At 33.1% G+C, this 24278-nt stretch overlaps 1 protein-coding gene across 1 annotated transcript; it reads left to right on the top strand.

Moving 5' to 3' along the window:
• Positions 1 to 24278, top strand: LOC120337621 (ubiquitin carboxyl-terminal hydrolase 8-like). The gene is made up of 26 exons (XM_078116887.1): positions 1 to 190; positions 659 to 748; positions 1388 to 1528; positions 1776 to 1848; positions 4295 to 4557; positions 5820 to 5988; positions 7737 to 7887; positions 8259 to 8410; positions 8630 to 8715; positions 9113 to 9191; positions 9968 to 10155; positions 11155 to 11268; positions 11840 to 11942; positions 12566 to 13106; positions 13729 to 13802; positions 14418 to 14541; positions 17691 to 17817; positions 18200 to 18415; positions 18882 to 19044; positions 19818 to 19988; positions 20469 to 20582; positions 21004 to 21146; positions 21942 to 22071; positions 22605 to 22638; positions 23055 to 23137; positions 23423 to 24278. The coding sequence occupies exons 1-26, from the start codon at positions 99 to 101 to the stop codon at positions 23486 to 23488; spliced, it is 3687 nt and encodes a 1228-aa protein (XP_077973013.1). The 5' UTR covers positions 1 to 98; the 3' UTR covers positions 23489 to 24278.

The raw sequence follows: 24278 nt of genomic DNA, 5'->3' as shown, positions 1-24278 counted from the left end.
TTTATATTGTAAATTAATAAACCTCAAACTGCAAATAATGGATATGCAGTCTCTGATTAGTTTCTGACTGAATTCGAAATTATCTAATAATTGTTAAAATGGAAAAGAAAAAGCTATACATTGGATCGTCTATCGGGGAATTGAATAAAAAAGGAAAATATGACTTTGACAGAGGCAGAAGCATAAAAATGTAAGTACCGTATGTGTCTGTACAGCTATAAGTGGTAGTTTTTTTGTTGTTCAATTTCTCTTGTTCTTCTCCTCTTGGGAAATTTGTAATTTTGATTTCTAAAATTTTGTCCCTTCTAATCTCAATATCAAGTGATTTTAAATTCAATTTGCTCATTTTGCAAAAAGAGTGATTTTTAATGCGGCGATTTTCTATAAGCATTATAAGCATCATTCAAAAATGTAATATCGCATTAAAATAAAATAATCATTGAACATAAGTGTATCTTCTAAATCAGTGTTTTTCAAACTTTTCCATCACGATCCATCCACTTGGCACGGCCAAATTTTTTTGTAATTCTCAAAAACTAAAATAAAAATAAAATGAAATTTAATAGTACAAAAAATACTTAAAATTGACAATATCTTTAATAAAACGTGTTCTAAATAGTCATCTCGATTTTACAAAATTATATACTTCATATTTCAGCCATATAAATCACAGTGATAAAACATTCCAAGCTGCTGAAGCAGCTCGTCTGAACGGAGATGAAGAAAGAGGATATATTTTGTACATGAGGTAAATTATTTAAGCTATTCAAAAAAAAGTATTTTTACGGGGTATCAGGGATTGACATCAATTTTTATATGGTGTTTAATTAGAAATAAATGATAGGAAAAAGTTTGGAGAAACTTGATATAATTTTTTTTGGTGTTGGAATTGCTAAAACGGATTAACATACTTTTTTAAATGCATTTTAATATAATATTTTCAAATATGTAGTATCTACGGTAACATATTCAAAATTGGCTTATGTTTAAAGTGGAACATGTAGAAGGAAATCAATTTCTATTTAATGAGGTGAAATTCCGTAGGGTTGAAATAAACATTGATATGATTGGTTTTCTATTTTTTACAGTTTTCAGCAATGATGGAGTCTTTTCTGGCCATAAATCAATTGCTTGTTAAAATTATGAATTTTTTGAGTAAGATGTTCTAAATTTCTCTAAAATCTGAAATTCAAAATGTCGATAATTTCGGACATTCCTAGTTCTGCTATTTCTGGGTAAAATTTCATGGTTAAGTTTAAGAAAATAATTTAATGTATTATTACTTACGACTATTTATCTGATAAATAAATAAAATGATTCATTTTCAGACTGCAATTTTCCATTCACAACATAGTTCAAAATCCCATTTTACATACTAATTTTTCAGGTACCTGGATATATTTCAAAAAGTGAGAGCATCACAAGACTTCAAGAAAGATTCAGGACATTACTCTCTCCTTCTGGGAACAAAAAAGTTTGCGGAGGCTATTGATCATGCAGAAAAACTGTCTTGCAGCTTGAGAAAAAGGTCAATATTATTTATCGTCATAAACCGTTGTTTATTTTGTACACAATATAATTTGGTTCATAAAATAATCAAAGAGAAATATATCATTACATATCCCTTCTAATTTATATTGCAGTATAGTCACATAATTAAGTGAATAACCTTATTAAGAATATTAAATTAATCCCTAAATCAAATATTATTCCAAAATGATTGCCGACCTCTAGAATATAGTTTAACTTGCCATACATGCATTTTATTCACATAGATATGAAGATATAAAAAATGGTTCTGAACCATCTAAAGCTGATGAAACATCTAAAGATTCAGGGGAAAAAAATGTGAGTTGTTTTGATATAGTATTATTGCACATGAAGATGACTTATGGAACAAAATAGGAAAAAGGTAGAGTCCATGCGAGTTGGTAAAGGACTGTGGATTTGGTATTTCGGGATGTTTTACTGGACCCAAGTCAGATTTTCAAACTCCTAGCAACTGGAGTAGAAGTCTAAATTCTGAAGTTCCTGGAGTCAGTGTTGGAATGGCAGAATTTTAATGGTGATAAATGTCTAGATTCCTAATTCACAGCCCGACGGTGTGGCGCATTGTGCTAAGCATTAGGAATATGCTCGCCAGTCACCTCTGATTATCCTGCATTGGTCCGCAGGTTCAATTCTTATGGGCAATATTTATGTACAGGCGAATTGCTGGATTACGCAGGGTGGTTCAAGTAAATGTGTTTGGTTACCTCCATCGTCATGTCCATGCATCTGAATATAAATAACTAGCTAACTAATCCCATACCCGACATGGACTGGTAACTGGACGAGAGGTTGTGGGTTTGCCATATGATTAAGCCATCTTATCGGCTTTTCTCACCCCCAGGATAAATATGTAATAGGGATGGGCAATGTAGAATAATTTACTATTCTAGAATATTCTAGAATAGTTAAATCGAATCCAGAATACCGAATCCTATTCTATTTTCATACTTATTCAAATAGTGGGAATTTCTACATTGCTGGATTTAGATGGTAAAAAATTGCAAATTTATTACTTACTATAAATGTATTAGGCTATCTATTTGGAAATGTCCTGAACATTGGATTTCATTTGATACTAAACAGGCAGTTCCCAGGACAATAAAATTTAGGAATATTACAATATTTTTTGCCTTCCAATCGTTCCAAATGTATGTAATCCCTAAATACTAATAAATACTGATATGCTAAATTAAGACACGCTTTACACACTTTAATAGTAAGCGGTTAAATACAAAATAGACATGAAACGGCGTTAAATCATTATTAATGTAAGTCTGCCAAGTATACTAAAACATACCCGCTGAGAACCAGCGTGTGGCCACTGCAACCTATGCGCCGTTGTAAAATATTAAATTTAACCACTATCAATTAAAATCAACCATTTATTCTGTGAGAGCAAGACACGTAAAACCAAGTTCCCGTAAACGCGATTTCGTACTTAGTTATTAGGTAATAACATCTGAAGACTAACTCATTTTCTATGATTATCGTTACATATCATTATCTACCCAGACATGGCCCTACTCAAATTCGATACGTCACTATTCTATACGTCACTACAGACTTCCGATCAAACGTGCGTCTATCTTGGACGATAGAAATGTTATCATTGATCATTATCTACCCAGACTTAGCCCCACTCAAATTCAATACGTCACTATCTTCGTCAGATGCGGCAACTTTTTCAAAATTTATCGGCGACTAAAATGCTACAGACACTCGATCGAACGTGCGTCTATCTTGAACGATAGGAATGTTATCATTAATCATTATCTACCCAGACTTAGCCCTACTCAAATTCAATACGTCACTATCTTCGCCAGACGTGCGTCTATCTTGAACGATAGAAACGGACCGAAAAATATGTAATCTTTTGTGAGTGAAATTAAAGTGTGACAGTTGTTCGCGTTTTGCGATATAACTTTGTATTTCGGAAAATGGTATAATAAAATTATTCGTAAATAATATTTGATCTAAATTAATGGCGAGTAATGTTATAACATTTAACGCCTGGCTTTTGGTTTACGTGCATCATTTTTTTGGGAAAACTCGTAGGTCGCGAAAAATCATTTAATTTAAAATGAGGCAAGGCACGTCTGTAAACAATTAAAGATTATTGCATTCAGATTATCGGAATATCACCAGTAAGTCGGCACAAATGACGCTAGCTAGATAGCAAAGAAGGAAAACGCAAAAATGGTGCAATAACGAGTCCTCGCCGTGAGGTTATATTACCGACTTCTTGTCCTGAATATGCCGATTGATATTACAGTGTTTGATGTTTACCGATTTACGGGTTCTTTGCGAGCAGACGCAAGTTTAATTAAACGAGAGAGATTTCCACGCGAGAAAAACGCTCGTCTATAATTGATAAATTAGAAACCCGAAATACAAAAATTGACGCTTGGCGCCGGAGAGGCGGAAACCGAATCCTGTTATCGGATCCCATTGGATTCGAATACTTTGGCATTCGAATCCTCCGGATTCGGTATTCTATATTGCCCATCCCTAATATGTAAATTCTATCTTTTCCCACTAAAACTCGAAAAAGAAGTGTTCTTAACAGGCTACTAAAGAAGCCTTGCATGAAAATTTTGATTTTCTGGGAGCTGGAGTCGGAAGTTGAAATTTTTTACGAGTTTATTTTTGATGAGTTTTAGTAGCCCTAAATCAGATTCGTTTATGAATTATATTCAACTCCGCAGGAATAAAATGGTTAATACCTATACATTTCTGTTTTCAGGGTACTATTTCACCAAAATCAGTTAACACACCCAAATCAAATGGTGTTGATAGCACTGTGAAACAATCAAATACAGTTGTACAAAATCCGTCAGTTGTTCCGAAAGGTGCAAAAGATATTTCCTGTGAAAAACTACATGAAATTTTATTCTCAACCAAATTGGATGTGTTGATGCTTGATATCAGGCCTTCTGATGAATTTCAAGAGTCGTGTATAAGACACCCAGATTGCATAAATGTTCCGAAAACCCATATTAAACCTGGGTAAATATTACCTTTTTATAATATCGTTATATATCTTTTCGTTTAAACCAGGGGTGTGCAAAGTGCGGCCCGCGGGCCAAGTGCGGCCTGCGAGGGAAAATTGTGCGGCCCGCGGAGAAGTGCCAATTTTAAATGGTTTGCGGCCAGCTAAACTAGTTTTTAATTTAGTTTGAACAACGTGATTCACAAAGCTGTCACTTGCTGAGCAGCGAATAATTCAAAGGAAAATGAGGAGCAGACGCTTATGAACTTGTAAAAACGGGCAATTGAAGATTAGGCAACTGGAAAGCAGTTAGAAAAAAATAATATTAAGAGCTACAAAAGCTAAACAAGTTTTAGTCCAAGCCTATCAGTTGATTTTGTTTAAATCTAATATAAAATAAGATTTGACAGCAAATTATTTGCAAACGAATCCTGGCGATTTTTATCTAAAACATCTCAACCAAGAGAACTTTCCACATTTAAAAAAAAAGTCAAGGCTTTAAATATGGCACTATTCGGTTATATATATTTTTTTCTAAAAATGGGCGTCATATCGAATTGCTAGCACTTCCATAAGCAAATTTGGATAAAAATAGTCGGGAAAAATATCCAGCAGCAAATTTCTCACTGAATTCATTGAAATTGGGTGTGACAAGATATTTGAATTACAGTTTTAGGAAATTTATATATACGTTTTGACTCATCATTTCTGCAAGAACCCCCAGTTATTGATATTTGGCCCGCCTGCGGAAAAGGTTGCACACCCCTGGTTTAAACGGTCAGCATCATCCTATTCACTATATGCTTGTCTAGTGCCACACTCTTAAGTAAACTTTATAAATGCTTTCATTTTTGGACTCAATAGTTCTGTTTTCCTCTTCTCATTGCCATTATCACTACTTTACTTTAAAGCCGTGATCAACAGCAAAAAAGGCAAGAAAGAGCAATTATGACTAAATCATATAAAATTGTCAACACATGTTATAATACATTCTGACTTGAACTGATGCTTATTAAATGGTCGAGAGGCAGCCGAGAGCTCTGAGTTTTCGTTCGAGTTCAGTAGCATTTTTGACTCTCATTTTTTGGTCTACTACCGTCTACCGAATTGTTTGAGTTTTGACTGTGTATATTAAATGCTTCTGTGGCTATGAGATGTAGGCTACCGATATCAGTTGACCAGTGTAGATATTATTAAATTTTATGATGAATAAAAACAGTTTTTATTATGACGTAATTTTGTGTCAGATTCGTAACAATTTCTTCTTTTCTACTTACAGCACAGTTTGTAAGAGAATCGAGGAAGGAATCACTAATATTGACCACTTGGATAAATGGAAAAATCGGGCAATTCCAGATATTATCGTTATGATTGATTGGAACGGGACCTTGAAACGTTTGGATGATTTGAAAGATCCTCTCAGAAGTTTAAACGATGCTCTTGTGAAGGTTGGTGATGTGCTACTTTTTGGATATCAATTTAAACTACATTAAGTCAACATTGTTCCATATGAAACGTTTTTAATTTCGATGAATTAGAAAGGTGCATGACCCAGTGGTTAAAAGTGTTAGACTTAACTGTGTTGGCATTGCACCGGTAAGATTCCGGTCCTTTTGCAATTAGTAGCTTTTTACGTTTTATTAGATATCGATGTTCGGAGCAAACACCCTGAATCGGGGTCATATAAAAAGAAAGAAATTTCATTGAAAATAAGCTTTTCTGTTATAAGTTTATACAAATACCAATTTGAAACAAAATTAAAATGAAGTAATCAAATATCCCGAGAATTCCAATAATGGATTTGCATACATATAGATTTTTGAGATTTAGCTTCAAATATAAATAGTGTATGAAGATAGAGGAAACAGCATTACTAGATATTAATATATTTGTAGTTAACTTTATGAGTTTGAGTAATCTTTTCAACTTGATTTACCTGTACCATATTTTGCCGACCATAAGGCTTGCTTTAAATCTCTTTTTTTCTCTTCTTATAACCCGGCGCATCTGATAGTGAGGTAGTGAGTGCTTTATTGCCTAGGATGTTTTATGCAATAAACTACGTTACGCTTTATAGCAGTGGTTCCCAAACTTTTTAGAGTTGGGACCCACTATTTATTACCACAAATTATGGCGACCCATTTACCTTTTTATGACATAACACAAAACACAGCAATGGCTAATTATCGCAGAACTACCGTGTTTCCTCGAAAATAAGACCTGGCCCGAAAATAAGACCTAATTTGAATTTTAAAAATGATTTTAATAAAACCCTACCCTTAAAATAAATTTAAAATGTGTGGTAGAGGAAAGGTTCAATGGCCTGAGGTGAGGTCAAGATCCCACCACTATTCAAGATTGTGCGATGTCACTATCACAATTATGATATTTGGCACTTGATTTTTGTATAGGAAATACAAATAAAAACAATGGATATCGGTTTATATATAATGTTTATTTAAAAATTTCGAGATTTTCTACAATGTAATTTTATTTTTGATAAATGAACACAAAAGTCCTCTTCCAAAAAAAACCATAGTGTTGTTCTTCAAAAGAAAATAAATCTAAATCCTGTCTAAATTCCGGGGAAACATGGTAAGAAGTGCTGTACAGTGTACAAAACTGCTATGCGTAAAAAAGCCACATGGTCATTCTTTGTTTATCAAGTTTATGTTTTTTTGAGAAGATCATAAAAAGGAAACTTTCACAGATTAGAATGCAGATTCAATTTCTTTTGTTTTTTGCAGATTTACATATTGGAGTCGCCACCGATCCTTATAACCAGTATAATAATCAAAACTTTTCACGACCCACTATATGACTCCTTTTGCGACCCACCAGTGGGTCGCGACCCATAGTTTGGGAACCGCTGCTTTATAGAATAGGTAAAAACCCAATCTGAGCAATTAATTGACAGTGCGCCCAATCCCTAAATCCTTTTTTTCTCATGTTTCTCTCGCGCGCCTTATAACTCTGTGCGTCTTATGTGTGGTAATAATGCTTTATTGTCTATGACGTTTTCTGCAATAAACTACGTTGCACTACATTGCGTCGCACCTTATGTATGAATAAAAATCCAACCTGAACAATTTATTGACAGTGCGTTTCATAACCTGATGCGTCTCATCTTTAAATTCCCGGTTCGCCTTATGGTCTGTAAAATACAATATATAATAATTATGAATATTTATTTCAGTGGGAGCAAGAAATTTTTCTGAAACGTAATCCTGTTGTTCTTACTGGTGGTTATATTGATTGGTTGGATTATTATCCACAATTCTCAACAAATTCAAAAGTTGCTCGACCGACTCTACAAACGAGAAAAATTACAAGTGTTACAAGCCTCAGTAAAAAAACACTATTTTTACTTTCAATAAATAAACTATTTAGTCCCTAAGTAGAGCCAGTTAGTGGTCTGAAAATGGATTGAAATTTTTAATGTTATAAGTAGAAAATTGGCTTAAACTGGACTAAAAATGTCAAACAAAAGGATGATGCTCATATTGGTAAATATAAAAGTGAGTTTTGTAATTTTTTAACACAAAGTGGTCTTATGTTCCAAATTTTCTACGAGTCATATGGTGCCTGATATTTCAATTGAATTTTGCATATATTTCATAATGCACAATTACACTTTCATTTCAATTTTTTTAAACTTGACTTTGAGATTTTGCTTCTATCCATATATTTGAGCATTGTTATCTTGTTTTTATTCCAGCGGATTTTCATTTCAACGATTTACTACCATTGACACCACCTAAGCAAGTTGATAAGAGTTCTATAAATAATGAGGAACAAGATTCAGACAGTAAAGAATGGGATGATGCAGAAGTTTTAGGGGAAGTTGGAAAAAGGGAATCTGTAGTCAAGGTTTGTGAATTTGAAAATCATTTAAAAATCAGGATTTTTATTTTGATATGTTTATGCAGGTTTTATTAACCGTACTTTTTATTTTTGAAAGAGCTCTAAAACGCTACTAAACCACATAATATTCATAGCAACCCACCACTTTATAGGATGAAAACACTGTTCGACATTTGCTCTTTTTTTTGACGATTTTTTTTTGACGATTCTGTCTTTATCTCATAGACACCTGATCCTACAAGCCCTGCTATAAATAACTTGTATCCCAGTGTGCCTCAGAATGTCAATCTGTCATCAAAGAAAACTGAAAGGTAGGTAGAAAAGTCTTTGATTCAGAACTAATGCTCTTCAAAATTTTACTATAAAAATTTGTGATGGGAAATAAACTGGTAAATTTCAGACATTGGCCATAGATAATTGATATTTTATTTTTTTTAATTAACAACACATACAAGACAGTATGATTTTGAAAATAGTTATGCTTGTTATGACAAATTTCATTTGCAATATTTGACAAAAAATTCCCTTCTCTCTGAAGAAGTCATGCTATAAGTAACCAGTCATTTACATATAGCTATGTTTCAAGAAGGCCAGATTTTTTTGGGTTAATATAACCTACACAATTTATCAAAATAGGAGTAAATTGCACATTGCTTCTTGTTGTTTCGTTTCGTTCATGATTCATTTTAATTTTTTGTCTTTTCTTAGTTCCGCTGAGAATTCTCAAAACGATATCACAGATTCTGCTAAACCGACTGCATCGACGATTGCCAATGGAATTGGGAAGGTGTGTTTTGTTGAATCATTTTTATCGCACACTGATTTTTGGTAACCACCAGTCAAACTTGACAACTTCTATAACTCATGTTCCAAAACAATAGAACAATGCTCGATATATTTAATTTTGTTGAGAGTTTGTTTCGTAAGAATACAAATGACTGTGTTTCACTGCATCGTGAAATTTGCCATTTGAACCCCCGTTTTAGTAGAATTTGATAATGGTAGACATTGTCTTTCTTGTTGCTTCTCAGTGAAGTCTGGCAACCTTTTAATAAAAATTGTTATCCGAATCTATTCAGTATTGATCTGTGCTTGTCTAATATTATTAATTATCGTATAATATACAATATTACTAATTATAAAAAGTAGGCCTAAGTAATAATAATAATAGACCTAATACTCCTAAATCCTACTTATCCTAATTAAAATTGATCTCTTAGTCAATATTACTCAAACTTTTATGATCCAAAGACTGTGAGCACTCTGTGACCCCCTCCCTACTCCTCCATGAAAAAAATAAAACGAGTTAATGATCAGGTATTTATAGCCACATTTTATGATATAAAGACAACAATTGAAAATAAATGAATAAATGAATTTTCATTAAACAATTTAACGAATCACAGTTCATTTGCCGGTACTTAAATTCATGTATTCATTGCTAATAGTGTCGACTAAAGGCACTTGCTCGTGGCCATCGGTGATCCACTTTGGGGTTTGAGAGCACAGTTTGAGGGCCCAACTCTTCTCTAGATTAATTCACAGTTTATTTTATTCCAACAGAAAAACATTCCAGCTGTTGATAGAAGCAAAAAACCTAGTATGCCAAGTCGTAACTTGAAGCCACAGACTGAAATCAGTAAAGCAAAGAACATTATGGATGTTGATAGTTCTGTCGGGGTTAAAGATTGGCCTCCTGCTTCTTTTGTTAACGGAACGGAAACTCCCTCATCATCGTATAATTCTGAGAGGTAATGGAATTTTTCTAAAAATATGTAATTCTGTCATTTAGGATGCCTAAATCTCTCGAGTAGCAGTGTTAGTTAGTTATTTAGCTTTGACAAATTTGGTATGAAAAGCTAAGTTTCATTTTATAGGATTATCTTCAAAGAATACTTTCTTTTTATCATAAGATTTACTGTATAATAGTATTAAGTTATATATTATATATTATTAAGTTTACAATATAGATACCGTAAGTGTATAATAAATAAATGGAATATGATTCATTCAAGTAATTTAAAAAAAATTAAAGAAATCTATCTGTAACAACACTAAATATATATATAGTCCCGGTAGTCATCTTGATATTTTACAATAGCCTATCTTTCGAATCACTATCTAGGACAGTGGTTTTCAAACGGTGGGGCGTGTCCCAAAAGGGGGGCGTAGACAATTTTGGGGGGAACGTGAAGTTAATTGAAAATAAAAATATTTCACCTTACCCGTCATATTCTTCATTTTTTTCTTTTTTTCTCATTTTGGGTATTTATGTTCCATCCATGTATTTTCAACCTGTTTTGTGAATAAAACATGCTTTTGCCTCACTATCTGTTGTTTTTATCTTTTTGTTAGCTGGTTATTTTTGAGGGGGGCCTTGAGACTTAACAAATTCTAAAAAATTCTATAAAATTTTTGTCACTTTTTTTTTATCTGTCATATTATAGTAAAATAATAAAATAGGTTGAAGGAAGAGTCCATTTTATGCCCTGACCATTAAATTTCAAATGATAAACTTTTGAAATGAAAATATTCTGAATTCTTCCTAAAGTCTAGGGGGTTTCACATAACTGCTAGTCGGTTACGGCTTCTTCCACCATTAAATCCATGTTTTCGAAAACAAATAACTGGCAACTAATCACATATCCAACATGGACTAGTAACTGGACGAGAGGTCGTGATTCTCCATGTGATTGAGCCATCTAATCGGTTTTTATCTCCCCGGGATAAATATGTGTATCTGTTTTTAGTGAGTTTTCTCAAATTTCTGCTAAAGCAGCTGCATCTATCGATAGAATTGAATTGATTAAGAAAAAGAAAGAAGAAGATGAAAGGAAAACAAAAGAATTGGAAGACAAGAAAAAGTAAGTAAAATCAAGAATTCAGCTGTAGGACGAAATTTAGCTCTGAATATATTTAAAGTGTTTCTCCTCTGATTGTTTTTCGATTGTACAACCATGTTGCAACAAAATCATGTCACTTAATAAATGCAGACTTTGCAAACTCCATCACATATTAGCGGGAAATAACAGACGAAAAAATAATTTAATTTTTACAGCTACGATATTGGCTTACCTCTGAATACATCCTATTGATAAATTTATTTTTTTCTGGGGCAGTGTATAACCAGTAACTGTTACGGACAAATTGAATCTTTTTAAATTTTTCAATATTTATCCCGATTGGCACTAATACCCCAGTCAATGCATACAAATGTATGAGCATGCAATGTTCTGGCTATCCAAATTATGTTCCTACATGCAACACAATATAATATCTCGTTTATGTGGCAAAGTAGGTCACACTGCTGTTTTGGTGTATCCATGTCTTGATAGGTTTTTGTGTTTGATTGGTATTATGTTAGTTTTATTTTAAAAAATAGATCTAAAAACACTATCTTTCTCTGTATATAATTTACAGTATTTTTGCTCCCAGATTGCTAAAGATTGAGGCATATGAAAGACAATTAAAAGAAGAGGCGGAAGAACAAGAAAGACAAAGAAAAAATGCTGAAAAGGAAGTTGCAGATCTAATGAGGGTAAGATGATTTAGTTGGAAAAAATTTTGAAAAGATCTTTCCATGTCCTTATCTTCATTTTGGATTGGTTTGGGTCAATTTGGTAGGTTATGTTAAAATAAAAATGTAAACCAAATTTCAATGACAAATAGCTCAATATGTGAAAGTAATATTGAAATCTTGGTCGCTTTGATATGCCTGAATACTTTCATATCTGAAGACATTCCCGTCGTCAACAAATCAGGGTTTTATCCATATAAAAGGCGCACCAGGATATAAAATGGTACTGGTACCTGGTTTGAGTATAGGCAATAAAGCATAAAGCACAACCTGATCCACACATTAGGTGCACAATCGATTTTTAGGATAAAAATGGGGATTAAGTTATCCATAAAATACAGTATATGGTATTTTATGACTTCATTTATTTTGATTATACTAAATTGATTGATTGCATGACAAAATTATCACATAGGCCATATTTTGCCATCAAGTAGCATATGATGCAAGCTTTTTGAGCCATTGAATCTGAGATGGATTTTTCAACTAAATATCGAAACTTGCTTGGTTGTCGTATAACTACACCTTCAGTTTGTGTCGTTTTATTTGATAAAATTGTAACAATATACTTAATTCATTTTCAGAACATACGCAAAAATGAGCCAACAAAAGTAGTTAAGGAAACAACACCTGTTGATGTACCTAAGGAAACCAATAGCGTTGATCAGAATAAAAACACTCCAGAATCTCCACCAACACCAAAACCAGTTATAGTGAAGCCGCCAGAGAAAATCCCAACACCTGCAGTTCCAAGAGGTAGAAAACCTGTAGCGAGTGTCGTTGCAAACAAAAAAGATGATGCTATAAAAATTCCTGATCAACAAAAAAATTTAGACGCCGGTCCTCGAAAAGATGAAATCCCACAGACGAATAAACCTGAAAAATTGGTGGTCGTCGATAAATCAGATGCCGTTACCCATGCCCCTCAGCCTACTGTTCCTCCTACGTCAACAATCAAAGAAGACAAGCCAGCAGTAATCAAACCAGAGCGGAAAGTTACACCAAAACCAATTACACCGAAACCGAAGGATATCGCGCCACAAAAAAAATTAATAAAGACTAATGATACAGCAGAGAAGTTCAAAGCAAAACCGAAACCAACAGTGAAGGCTCCTATAAGCAGAGGTATGTTGTAAGAAAAGAGTCAGTAATAAAATTTTTATGAGCGAATATAGAAATTGTCGGAGTACTTTACTCCTACACTAGTCAGTGTTCTGTAGCACCACTGACTGTGAAGCATACTTAGTTTTTTCTACGGCTGTGAAGTCGGTGATCGAAAATTTGAAAAACAACTCTGATTCAATATTTGAGACATTTATAAAACAGATTCCAGATTGAACATACTTGGCCCGGCTTCAATTTCAGACTCTGAGGAAAAAAACGAACTTTGACCACTCGTTGATTTTTTGATTTCCACCATTATATTTCCAAAATTCCAAATCTGAGGAGTTCAAACGACTTTAGCTCTGATTCCAATAGCATCATTGAAACATGCCCATATTCATACATTCCAGCCCAGATTTATTTTAATGAAAACTTGTTTAGAATTCTAGAATATTTTTAGCTAAATGAATAACTAACTTTATATTCCATTTTTAACTAGGTACATTTGAAAACAAAGCGAAGTCATAAACTCATAATATATTTTATTTTCATTTTAGTTGTCATTCCATTACATCTGGATTTCTAAATATTCTATACTTAATAATTGTAATTTATTCAATACATATTTTATTATTTTTCACAGACTTGCCTCAACTTCCTCCGTCCGATCCATTGAAAAGACAAGGTTCAACTAATCTACCACTTAGTTGGGAGAAGGTTAGTATAAAAAGTGTAGAGAACGGTGTTACCATAGTCTGGAGAGATTTATTTTTGTAAAAACATCTTGATTTGCCAAATTTCTCTCAGTAAAATTTAACATAAATTGTATGATAGGATAAGATTTACACATTCATCATCCCAGGGGAAAAGAAAGCCGATGGATGACTTGATCGTATAAATCGATGAACCATATCCTCTCATCTGGTTACCATGCCGGGTATGGGGTTAGTTAGCCAGTTATTTGTTTCAGATGGAAAGTCCAGCATTCCTTTATTATTCCCAACAGGAATCGAACCTGCAAATCAACGCAGGCCAATCAAAAGGTGCGGTGGCGAGCAGATTCCTAACGCTTTCCACGATGTGCCACACCTATTATTCGAGAGTCTTGCTACAGAGTAACACGAATATTTCTTGATTTAAATAGAATGATCATGAATTCATGCATACAGATCCACTTGCTCGAAAGCATAATTTCAAATTCGGAATCTGATTCAATAAGAATGAACCGTTAGTATTGAAATTTGTTTAATTGTGGTCTGTTCCATCGATATGCTTACAAATTTAAGAGTTATATTTATCAATAATTGTTCATTGCTTTTTCTCTATTTTTAGAGATTAGACAGACAAACGGGAAGATATTTTTATTTGGATCATAAAACTAAAACTACACACTGGACGTTACCGAATAATGTTGCATCGAAAATTACAAAGGCTCCACTTCGTGATGAAAATACTGGTAATATTTTTAATGATAGTTAATATTCTCTGTATTTTAAAAATTTGTTGCCTCGATACTTCCATTTGAGTTGTTCAAGGAGGTGTGGTTAAAAATTTTGAGGGTGGTATTCTGAGTGAGTCTGATGTAGAAGAGATTTAGTAAGATGAAGAAGTGTGACATCATGTGATGAGCTAGTTGTTATTAAAAGTTTTAAACAAAGGCAAATTAACATCAAGTAAAGATCGGATGACGACTAACAATGGTATACCAGATTGATATTTGTGCTTCCTACCGAGTATTGCTTTTTTAAATATTTCAAATTGAATAAATAAATTTTGAAATAAAAAATTGCTCTGAAATATTTAGGTTGCAAGACTTTGGGAGTCAATTTTTTTTGTGTGATTAAAAAGTAATTGCAGGCGCTTGCTCTAAAATATCTTTTCGATTCACATTAATTTTGTTTGAACTAGTATTTCTCAAACTCCCACTCATTGCGGTCCATTTCCAGGGACTCACAACACTCTGTGGCCTTTAATAAAAATACCAAGTTTTGCTTTCCGTCAGTTATTTCACATGCCACTATTAATAAGAAGAAAGCCAACAAACAGAAATACATTACCGTCAAGGAATCAAACAAATCACATTTAATTTAACTTACAATTAAGGCATTTATCGCGAATGGTATCTTGCGAGGGACTTTGCTCGTGGTTCCCAGAGAACCGCCCTGTGGAACCAACTCTGGAAATCCTTGTTGAAACAAGAGTACGATGCTCAAGTATATGGACACGAAGGTCAAAACAAAGTAGTGCAGGCATGCAATCTTAATGACTTCACCTGACCAGTGACCACCATAATACAGTAATAATGTGGAATCCCCACAAAATGCACAATTTTTTATGGCGTCATCGCACACAAAAAACAAATCCCATAGAGCCCACAGAAATTTTTGAAATATTTAAAAGTAATAGCCTTGTATCGAAAAATACAATCTTCAACCACTGATAATTCTAAAGCAATTGGTCCAGTTGTTAATGCGATGCGAAATGCGATTTTTTTTTTTATTATAACAACAAGATATGGAATACTAGCATAATGAACAACAACACATTAACAAAACGATCCTTATGTAGGTCAATAATCGTTTTTGGCATCCTTATACCCATATCAAATACAATATCAATTTTATTTAACAAATCATATTCCTAACATAGGAAATATCTTTCTGGTTGGTCTTCATGGTGTTCAATTATTGACCATTTTCTGATAATGTATTAAAAGCAATTAATTATTATTAATTTCAAAATGTATTACGTTAATGTTTGCTTCAATGAATAACTAATCCCCAATATATCAATATGTTATGCTTTTATTAATAATACATTACTGTATTGATGACAACCTTGTTTGACTAGTAGTAGGTTGTTGTTTGATAGAGTGATAATTTCTCAAATTTACTACAATATAAATATAACATTCACTCACGAGTGAGTGAATGCTATATTTATATTGTAGTAAATGTGAAAAATCATTTTATCTGTTCAGGTAGCTGATATTCTAACAGAATTTATATTTAGAAGATATCTTCTTTTTTGAAAGATATTTGGTAGTTTAGTAAATATTTGATTTAAAATTCTGTCGTGAGTGTAGCATTTTCTGCACTGCAGTTTCAGTTGATAGTCGTTCAATTCTAAAGATTTTTGAAATGATTTTTAGATGCTATTGTGTGAGATCTTCACTTTTAGTTACCATTGTGTTTCAGTCATTGTTTCTTTATACTCTTTGTTAGTTTTGGTAAGGATTTGAAACTTCTCTTTGGCATTTGTATTATGGTCTATGGAACAACGCCATCAGTGATATTTTTGCAGGGTGAAACGAAACTTGATAGGCGAGGATTTGCGTAGAGACTGTGTGTAAGGTGAAAGGATAGCTGTAGAATTGGAATTAACGTTATTTCAGAATTTTTCTTCGGTTTATCTAAGTTAAGCGTGGGCGGGTAAAAAAGGTTGAGTTGTTCATTGAGGTACGTTACAAATTATAATGAGAGTTAGAGATTGGGATGTGCAGCAGGTGGCTCGTGGGCCACAAACCGGCCCGCCAAGCCATTTAGTGTGGCCCTTGTCAACACTCAGATTTTTCCCCATCAAACATGAAATCATAATCTGACAGTTTATGTTTAATAAAGAGGCACTCACAGTCACAAGGGTAGAATTACATGTTTTTTTACTCTTGTCGATGCGTTGAATCTTTCATTGTGATAATGTTTTTAATTCTTTGTGTACACGGATAAACTAAATTTTTTGTGTGGCCCATTTAGATGTCTGAAGATGTTTATATGGCCCGCCAACAAAAAATGTTGCACACCCCCTGCTTTACATAAACATATCTGGAGCTTTTGTGAATTGAATTTTCCAATACTTTGGCTTTGTGATTGTACTCTGGGATTTTTACAGTATTTCAAAATGTACCTGTACCATTAGTGAAGTTTTTGAGATTTACAATATAATATTATCATTTACCATCGGTTCGATTCCTTCCCGAAATGCACAGGGTAAGGTCGATTTATATTTTTCAATTTGTAATGTACATATTTTGTGTTTTTTATCGTGAAAGCTGTTGTTTTGCTTGCCAGAAATTGAAAGCATATAAGACTTGACATTTAAAAATTATCAATTTATACTTCACAACACTTCTTATTCATAGAGTTGAACTTTAAAAAATTTTAAACGTTTATCATGAAATGATATTCTCGATAGGTACCTGTATATTATAGTTCTGAGGTCAGCAACGTTTGTCAACAGTCTTTACAATACGTCATTACACAAAAACAAACAAATCATTTGTTATTTAATGATTAATAGTAAAATGGCTTTCTATTTTTTATTTACCACGAATCTGAAAGAGCTAACTGGATAACTAATCCCATAACCGACATGGACTGGTAACAGGACGAGACGTCGTTGTTCGCCACACAATTGAGCTGTCTTATCATCTCTGCTCTTCTAGGATAAATATGTAAATCCTAATCCTGATGTCATACACATAATAATTACAAGTTTAACAATTTTGGCATTCATCCTTAAAAGTCAAATTTCCATTCAACATTCATTGTTATCATATTTGTTCATGGCATTTTGTTAGTTTTTATTATTTATAACTCTATTATTAAGCTCCTGCTCATGGAGGCCTCAAACGATCAAGCTCTTCACCTAATATCGCTCAACTCAAAGACGATACTCCAATAACGGACTATGCCAAACCAAAACCTTCAATACCAGATAGAGAGAACAAACCAAGGTATATTATATTACCTGATTTTTACTATTATTATATTTTACAACTTGAAACACGGTACATCATACAAGTTTAGATTGATAAAAATACTCTTTTAGAGTTGGAAGCAAAGCGTCATTGCTTGGATTTTGAAACCTTAAATGTGTTTGTCTAATGAATAGATTGATATTTTACTTTACAGTGCTGCTAAACATTTTTTGCCTACTCAATTTTTTACACCCTGGGTAAAGTGCTTGAATCCAAATTTAAAAGGGTACACCGCAGTTAGCTAGATTTTCTTCAAGACTGAATAATGTGAAAATTGATTACCTATCTACTAAACTGAATTTTAATACTATTATTTTGTATTCTTTTTTCATCGTACATCTTTATGCCAACCTTACAGAGCACCTGAATCGCAAGCTGTTCCAGATGATCCGAATATTTTTGCTTTGAAACTTGATAGACTCCATCCTGCCCCTGGTGGATCAGGCCCTGGTCTTTGTGGTTTAATGAATCTGGGAAATACATGTTATATGAATTCGGTTTTACAATGCATGTTCAATACGACTCTACTCGTCGAATATTTTCTAATGAACACATATAAAGACCACATTAACAGGTGTGTGTGTATCCTTTTTTTTTATTTATATTACAGTAAATTTGATTGTTTGCTGTATGTTTGAACTGTCTGATTGTCTGTCTTTAACTCCAGAATAAGCATGAAAATCCTAGCAATATTGGGCATGTCATGAGACCTACAGATTGTTTTGCTAACTTGCAACTAACTTGGTAATCAATCTCTAATTTTTAGTACTTGATGGCGGGAAAAGTCTAAAATCTAAACCACAATCATTGGGTCTTACGGATAATAGACAGGGGATAAGATTTTCGTATTTAGGAAATATGGGACTTATGCGGTGCATGCATCCAAAACGATGTACTGGTTGACTATTCCTATACCGACTTGTAATCGTAACCGGATGAAAGACCTTTCCTTTTCCCTGGAATAATTAGGAAATTCTTAACCTTTATCAGCATTGCCATGAGTGCATTATGGTTAATATCTAATTTATGGTTATTTATAGGCAAAATTTCTTGGGATCAGGAGGTGAAATTACAGATGGTTTTTCGATGCTTATGAAAGCATCATGGGGTGGTCAGTACAGACATTTAACGCCTCGAGATTTTCGTCATACTATTGCTAAATTCAATTCAAGATTTGGTGGCTACACTCAACAGGATTCACAGGTGAAAGATTTGTTCAATGTTATTTAACATTCAAATTAGAATTTTTCAGTCTTTGTCTTTACCACAGTAGAACCAAATTATCTTATGCCACATTTTAAGGTTTTGAGAAAATGCAGTATTGTAATTTTCAGATCTGTACAGCCAAACGTAAAAATGTAAAAAAATGAGACAATACCTAAAATCCAAACTTAAACAGGTACAGCTTTAAAACCCAGACCAAAAGATGACCACGGTCCATAATGACAGAAGATCAAAAAGTTCATTTCTGATAATCAATCAAATAAACTACTTTGACTTACTGTGCTGTAATGTTCAGGAATGTATTGTTTATTGCAAGGAACGATATCATTCCACGTCAGTATAGAGAGCTTTCACAACTTGCTAAATCCTGAACGGGCATGAGATTGAATAAAAGTTTGTTAATAATCTGTGATTCTAGCAAAGCAAGATCTAATTTGCTAACCATGATTAGTTTTTGATTACTTTTTTTTCAAAATTGGCGGATGATACGACAACTTAAAAAATTCTTCTTCTGTGTTTGATAGTTGGGAATTCAGCATTCTTTCATTTTTTATCGCACATCAATGTTCAGAAATTGCCTATCACGATACTAAAATTGATGTGTGTATAAACTTTGCTCTCAACTGAGAACTTGACAAGCAACCAATTTAAAATAGGTAGCTGATTACGATCAGTGTTGACCATAAATTTTCAATTGAGTAGTTCCAAAAATAATTTGCTTTGTAACTTACCATTCATCAAATTTAACGCAGGAACTGTTATTGTTCTTGATGGACGGACTCCATGAAGATCTGAATGAAATAAAGGAAAGGAGTTACGTTGAAGAAGAAGACAATGATAATATGAATGATAATAAAGCTGCAAGAATTGCGTGGGAACATCACAACCGTTTAAACAAATCCATTATTGTTCAACTCTTTCAGGTAACTTATGTATCACTGTTATTTCTTAAATTGCGAGCAAAGCTCAAATATATAGACATAGAACCTTATAGTCACATAGTGTATCATATAAAATTATTCCCTTGAATTGGAATGAAACAGAAAATATTTGGGTGAATTAAATTTATCATGCTCGTAGGACACTGAAAAAAGTTTAAAAAAAAAAAACTTTTCAATCTGTAACTACTGAAATTCAGAATTAGGTTTATCAGTTCTTTTCAGAGAAATTGAAAAATTTCCCACAATCACAATGCATAAGTACACTTCAGGTCAAATAAAAAATAGGTAAAAATTTATATCTGAAACTATCATGGCTCTCGAAAGCATATACCATGATTTATTTTCTGTTTGTCAAAATGATTTGATTAGCATTCATTATTTGAATATAGAAATCCCATTTGTATATTTTTAGTCAATAGTTTTAAAATGTCTAATAATAAAATTCATTTTCTACATTTCCAGGGTCAGTTTAAGGCGACAGTTCAATGTTTACATTGCAAAAAAACTTCGAGAAAATTTGACGTTTTCATGTATTTGTCTCTCCCTGTACCATCGCAAAATAGCTGCTCTATACATGTGAGAATGAATCTTTTTCTCCATCTTAAAATAGCATCACTCGGAGTGATATCATAACCTCTTACACAAGATGAGTAATAATGTAAAACTACTCAAGTTTCGTTAGCTTCATAAACTTTTTTAGAATTGATCAAAGATACTAAGATAGTCAATAATATACCTATATGTAAATCAAATATTTTGTGAAAATATTTTTAACTAGTTGGTGATTTTAGAATTGTTTTTTTTAACAAAAAAGAAGTATTTTTAGGAATTTTAATTTAGATATCAGAAATTAAAAAATTGAAAATGTTAATTGGAAATAAATTCAAAATCTTTATATCTAACATAACAAAATATGTTTGTCCTTTATGTATTTATTTGCATAAGAAGTCAAAACAAAACATAGAAACCATTTTTTCACATAAAAATTTTGATATAGGACTGCATCAAGAAGTTCTCGGAAGTTGAGAAACTATCAGGTGATAACAAATGGAGATGTCCGAATTGTAAAACAGAGAGAGATGCTGTGAGAAAAATGGAAATTTGGAAGTTACCACCTGTTCTGTTTATCCACTTCAAAAGGTAGACTAAATGGCTTTTAATAGCAATTCATCATGCTGGTGCAATTTTAGTCTTAATTTCTTGTACCAGATATGTTTGATCTTTAGAAAATTTTGGTCCTTAATATAATTCCATTCAAAGTGTCCTGGAAACACTCTCATATTTAGCCATAAAAAATTCAAAAATCTTGTTCTAACGACACATATCTGCTAGTCAATTACTACTTCCTGCACCATCAAGTCAATGCATCTGAAAAAAAAATATCCGACTAACTGATCCCATGCCCAACATGAACTAGGTAAACCTGACAAGAGGCCATGGTACGCTACATCAGGGGTGTGCCACCTTTAATACAGGAGAGCCAGATAGAAATAACTGGTAAAACTGCAGGCCTCACCTTAACATAGGCTATCTTGTAGTTGGCACAGGCACAAAAATTTTGGTTATTGATCTTGTGACATGCGTTGTTTACACAAGCCAGCTTTTAAGGCATAGATAACAAATTGGACTCAGATATAGGCTCCCAACACAAAGGGATTGGAATTACTCACACATACCAAATTGAATTAAAAACTCGTTTCGCGAGCCGCACAATTTTTTTTTGAGGCCTCATATGGCCCGCGGGCCACAGGTTGCATTCCCCTGTGGTAGCCTACATGATAAATCCACTTCATCGACTTCGTGCTCCGTCTCAGAATGAATATTAGAATCCCATCCTAATTCATGACGTTTTCAGTTGTCACATTCAGTAAATAATTTCATCCAGTTGATTTTTGTAAATTCCTCCATTTTCTCAAACTTTTCTAAAAAATTCAGATTTTCTTTCTGTGGACGTTGGGGCGATAAAGTGCAAACTTCGGTTAAGTTTCCGGAAAAGAATTTAAACTTAAATGAATATGTGAAAGGATCGAAAAAAAAAGACTCCTATCAGTTGTATGCTGTTTCGGTATGTACTTTTCATCATCAATTTCTTGAATTAAATTAGGTTTGTCATTGCAATTTTATAGGAGATAATCTATGATTTCATATTTTGGCTTGTTTGTAAAACCATTTCCAGGATTAAATAAGTTGAATAGGCAATGCCAACCTCAAAGATTCTATCCCTTTCAATAAATTGTAGCCCTTAACATATTGTTAGATGTCAGTGCTTGCCTCTGTGCAGAGCCTCATTCTGAGTGGATGGTGTGAGTAAGCGCCGTATAAAAGGGCATACTTTAGCGATAACCAATTCCTCTTAAACTGGCCCTGTTGAATTTGATTTTATGTGGTACTGTTAAGATACCCTAAAAAATGTGTTATTACATATTATTATATAAAAAAATTATATTTATTATGACAAAAGAAAAGTTTTTAGATAGGTTTTGTCAGAATAATTACCTTCCTTATACTTGACATTCTGAACTATAATACTAACTCGAATTACCCACCAAATATTGCACCGATACTGTTCGTCAAATATCTTTATTTCCTTTTTTACAGCATCACCATGGAGCTAGTTTGGACAGTGGACATTGTAAGTTTGAATATGAATTTCAACATTACATAGGACTCCTTATGTAACAGCCAATATGTGCATTTGCATAACCAGTTGAAAATCTTAGATTTAAACCCTGGTAAACGAATGTCAGGCATACATGGTACTCAGACAATTCCTAAGACTTTCCCAAAATAAATTCCATTGTTTATCTGGGCATTTATTTTTATTCAAACTTTTTTTAGCTGCTTTTCGCACATCCAGATTGATTAAAAAAGTTGAAACTGATCAACTATAAAATAAGAATATAGAAATTTCTGGCATTGTTAGTCTGCGATTTTATTTGAAACACCATGTGCTCTGATGTTTCGATTAGGTTTTGAAAATGTAAATTTTGATCATTGATTCATCCTATTTGTAGTCAATAACATCTATTTCTCACCTATATTTTACAGATGTTGCATCATGTAAAAGTCCGATTGATAATAATTGGTATAAATATGATGATCATGAGGTATCAAGAACGTCTGTACCATCGGTAAATATTTCATTATTTATATCTGTTGCTGTGGTTTTACACGAGTCGTAAATTTGTTGAAACAGCTTTAGTGTTACTTATGTCGACAGGCATTTAGTCAGTATTCAATGGTATGTTCTCCTTAGTAAAGAGACCAAATTATAGATGAATCAATGAAACTATTAGTCACACAATAAACGTTTCCACAAACAGCCACAAGCTACCTGGCTGTTAAAGTACCTTAATTTTATTCATATTAACCTGAGTACATACTTGAGTTGAACATCGTTTTTTTATTTTTTGCAGGGTCCCAGTACATACATTCTATGTTACACCAGTTTGAAACATTCTTTGCATTTGAAAAGTTCTTAATCGATTGAGTGTGCTGTGATGTAACAATGTACAAAAGTAAATTTTATCTTCTTGTAACATCATTTGTATATAATATTGATATTTGCTGCTTCTTTCATAATTCTTCTACATTGTTCTCGCAATATTCACCCTCATTTTTGAATGAAAATAAATTACGGTATATCTTTATCTAGTAAAACAAGATATGGGTATAGGAAAATACATGATGGGATTTTTCATTGTCGTGTTTGCACTTACTCAAATGTAACAGTAAATATTATATATAGTCTGGTTAGAGCAGTGGTTCCCACCACGGCCCAATTTCGGCCCGCATAAAGATTTAATATTGTCGGCCAAGCTTAAGTGAAATAGTTTGACACTTTATGTTTTTACCTTTTCGCGTTCTAGATATTGTTAATTGGTAAAGCATTATCACAGTTCAAGCATGTGCATATTCGTAACAATTCAACTATACAGGTATCTTAATCATACGTACCGGTATCGCCCCCCTTACATCCTTCTGCTTCTAATTTTGGCCCCCCGGTCAATCAACTTTGGGAACCACTGGGTCAAAGTGACCTAACTGTGCCGGCGTCTCACCCAGGGTGTGAGTTGTCTAAATAATAGTAACTTCTTGGGAATCATCTGAAAATGTCTTACCGCTCATTTTTACCATGTATTTATCACATTTGTTAATAGTTTCTTGCGTTTGCTCTCCTATTTTCCGTCTATATTGTATTCTTTAAGTTTGCCTTCTCTTTATATTGTTGTATATTGTCTAATTTATCGGTCTGTGACGAATATTATAATA

Source organism: Styela clava, chromosome 10, assembly GCF_964204865.1.
Source record: "Styela clava chromosome 10, kaStyClav1.hap1.2, whole genome shotgun sequence".
Taxonomy (NCBI): Eukaryota; Metazoa; Chordata; class Ascidiacea; order Stolidobranchia; family Styelidae; genus Styela; species Styela clava.
Note: the sequence above shows the minus strand (reverse complement) of the source record. Positions and strands in the feature narration are given on the sequence as shown.

Excerpts from the sequence above, each read along its gene's own strand:
- LOC120337621 (XM_078116887.1), top strand. The coding sequence starts at position 99 with ATGGAAAAGAAAAAGCTATACATTGGATCGTCTATCGGGGAATTGAAT. Across the intron at positions 8,411-8,629 it reads AAAGGGAATCTGTAGTCAAG|ACACCTGATCCTACAAGCCC; the intron begins GTTTGTGAATTT and ends TTTATCTCATAG. Across the intron at positions 17,818-18,199 it reads GATAGAGAGAACAAACCAAG|AGCACCTGAATCGCAAGCTG; the intron begins GTATATTATATT and ends CCAACCTTACAG.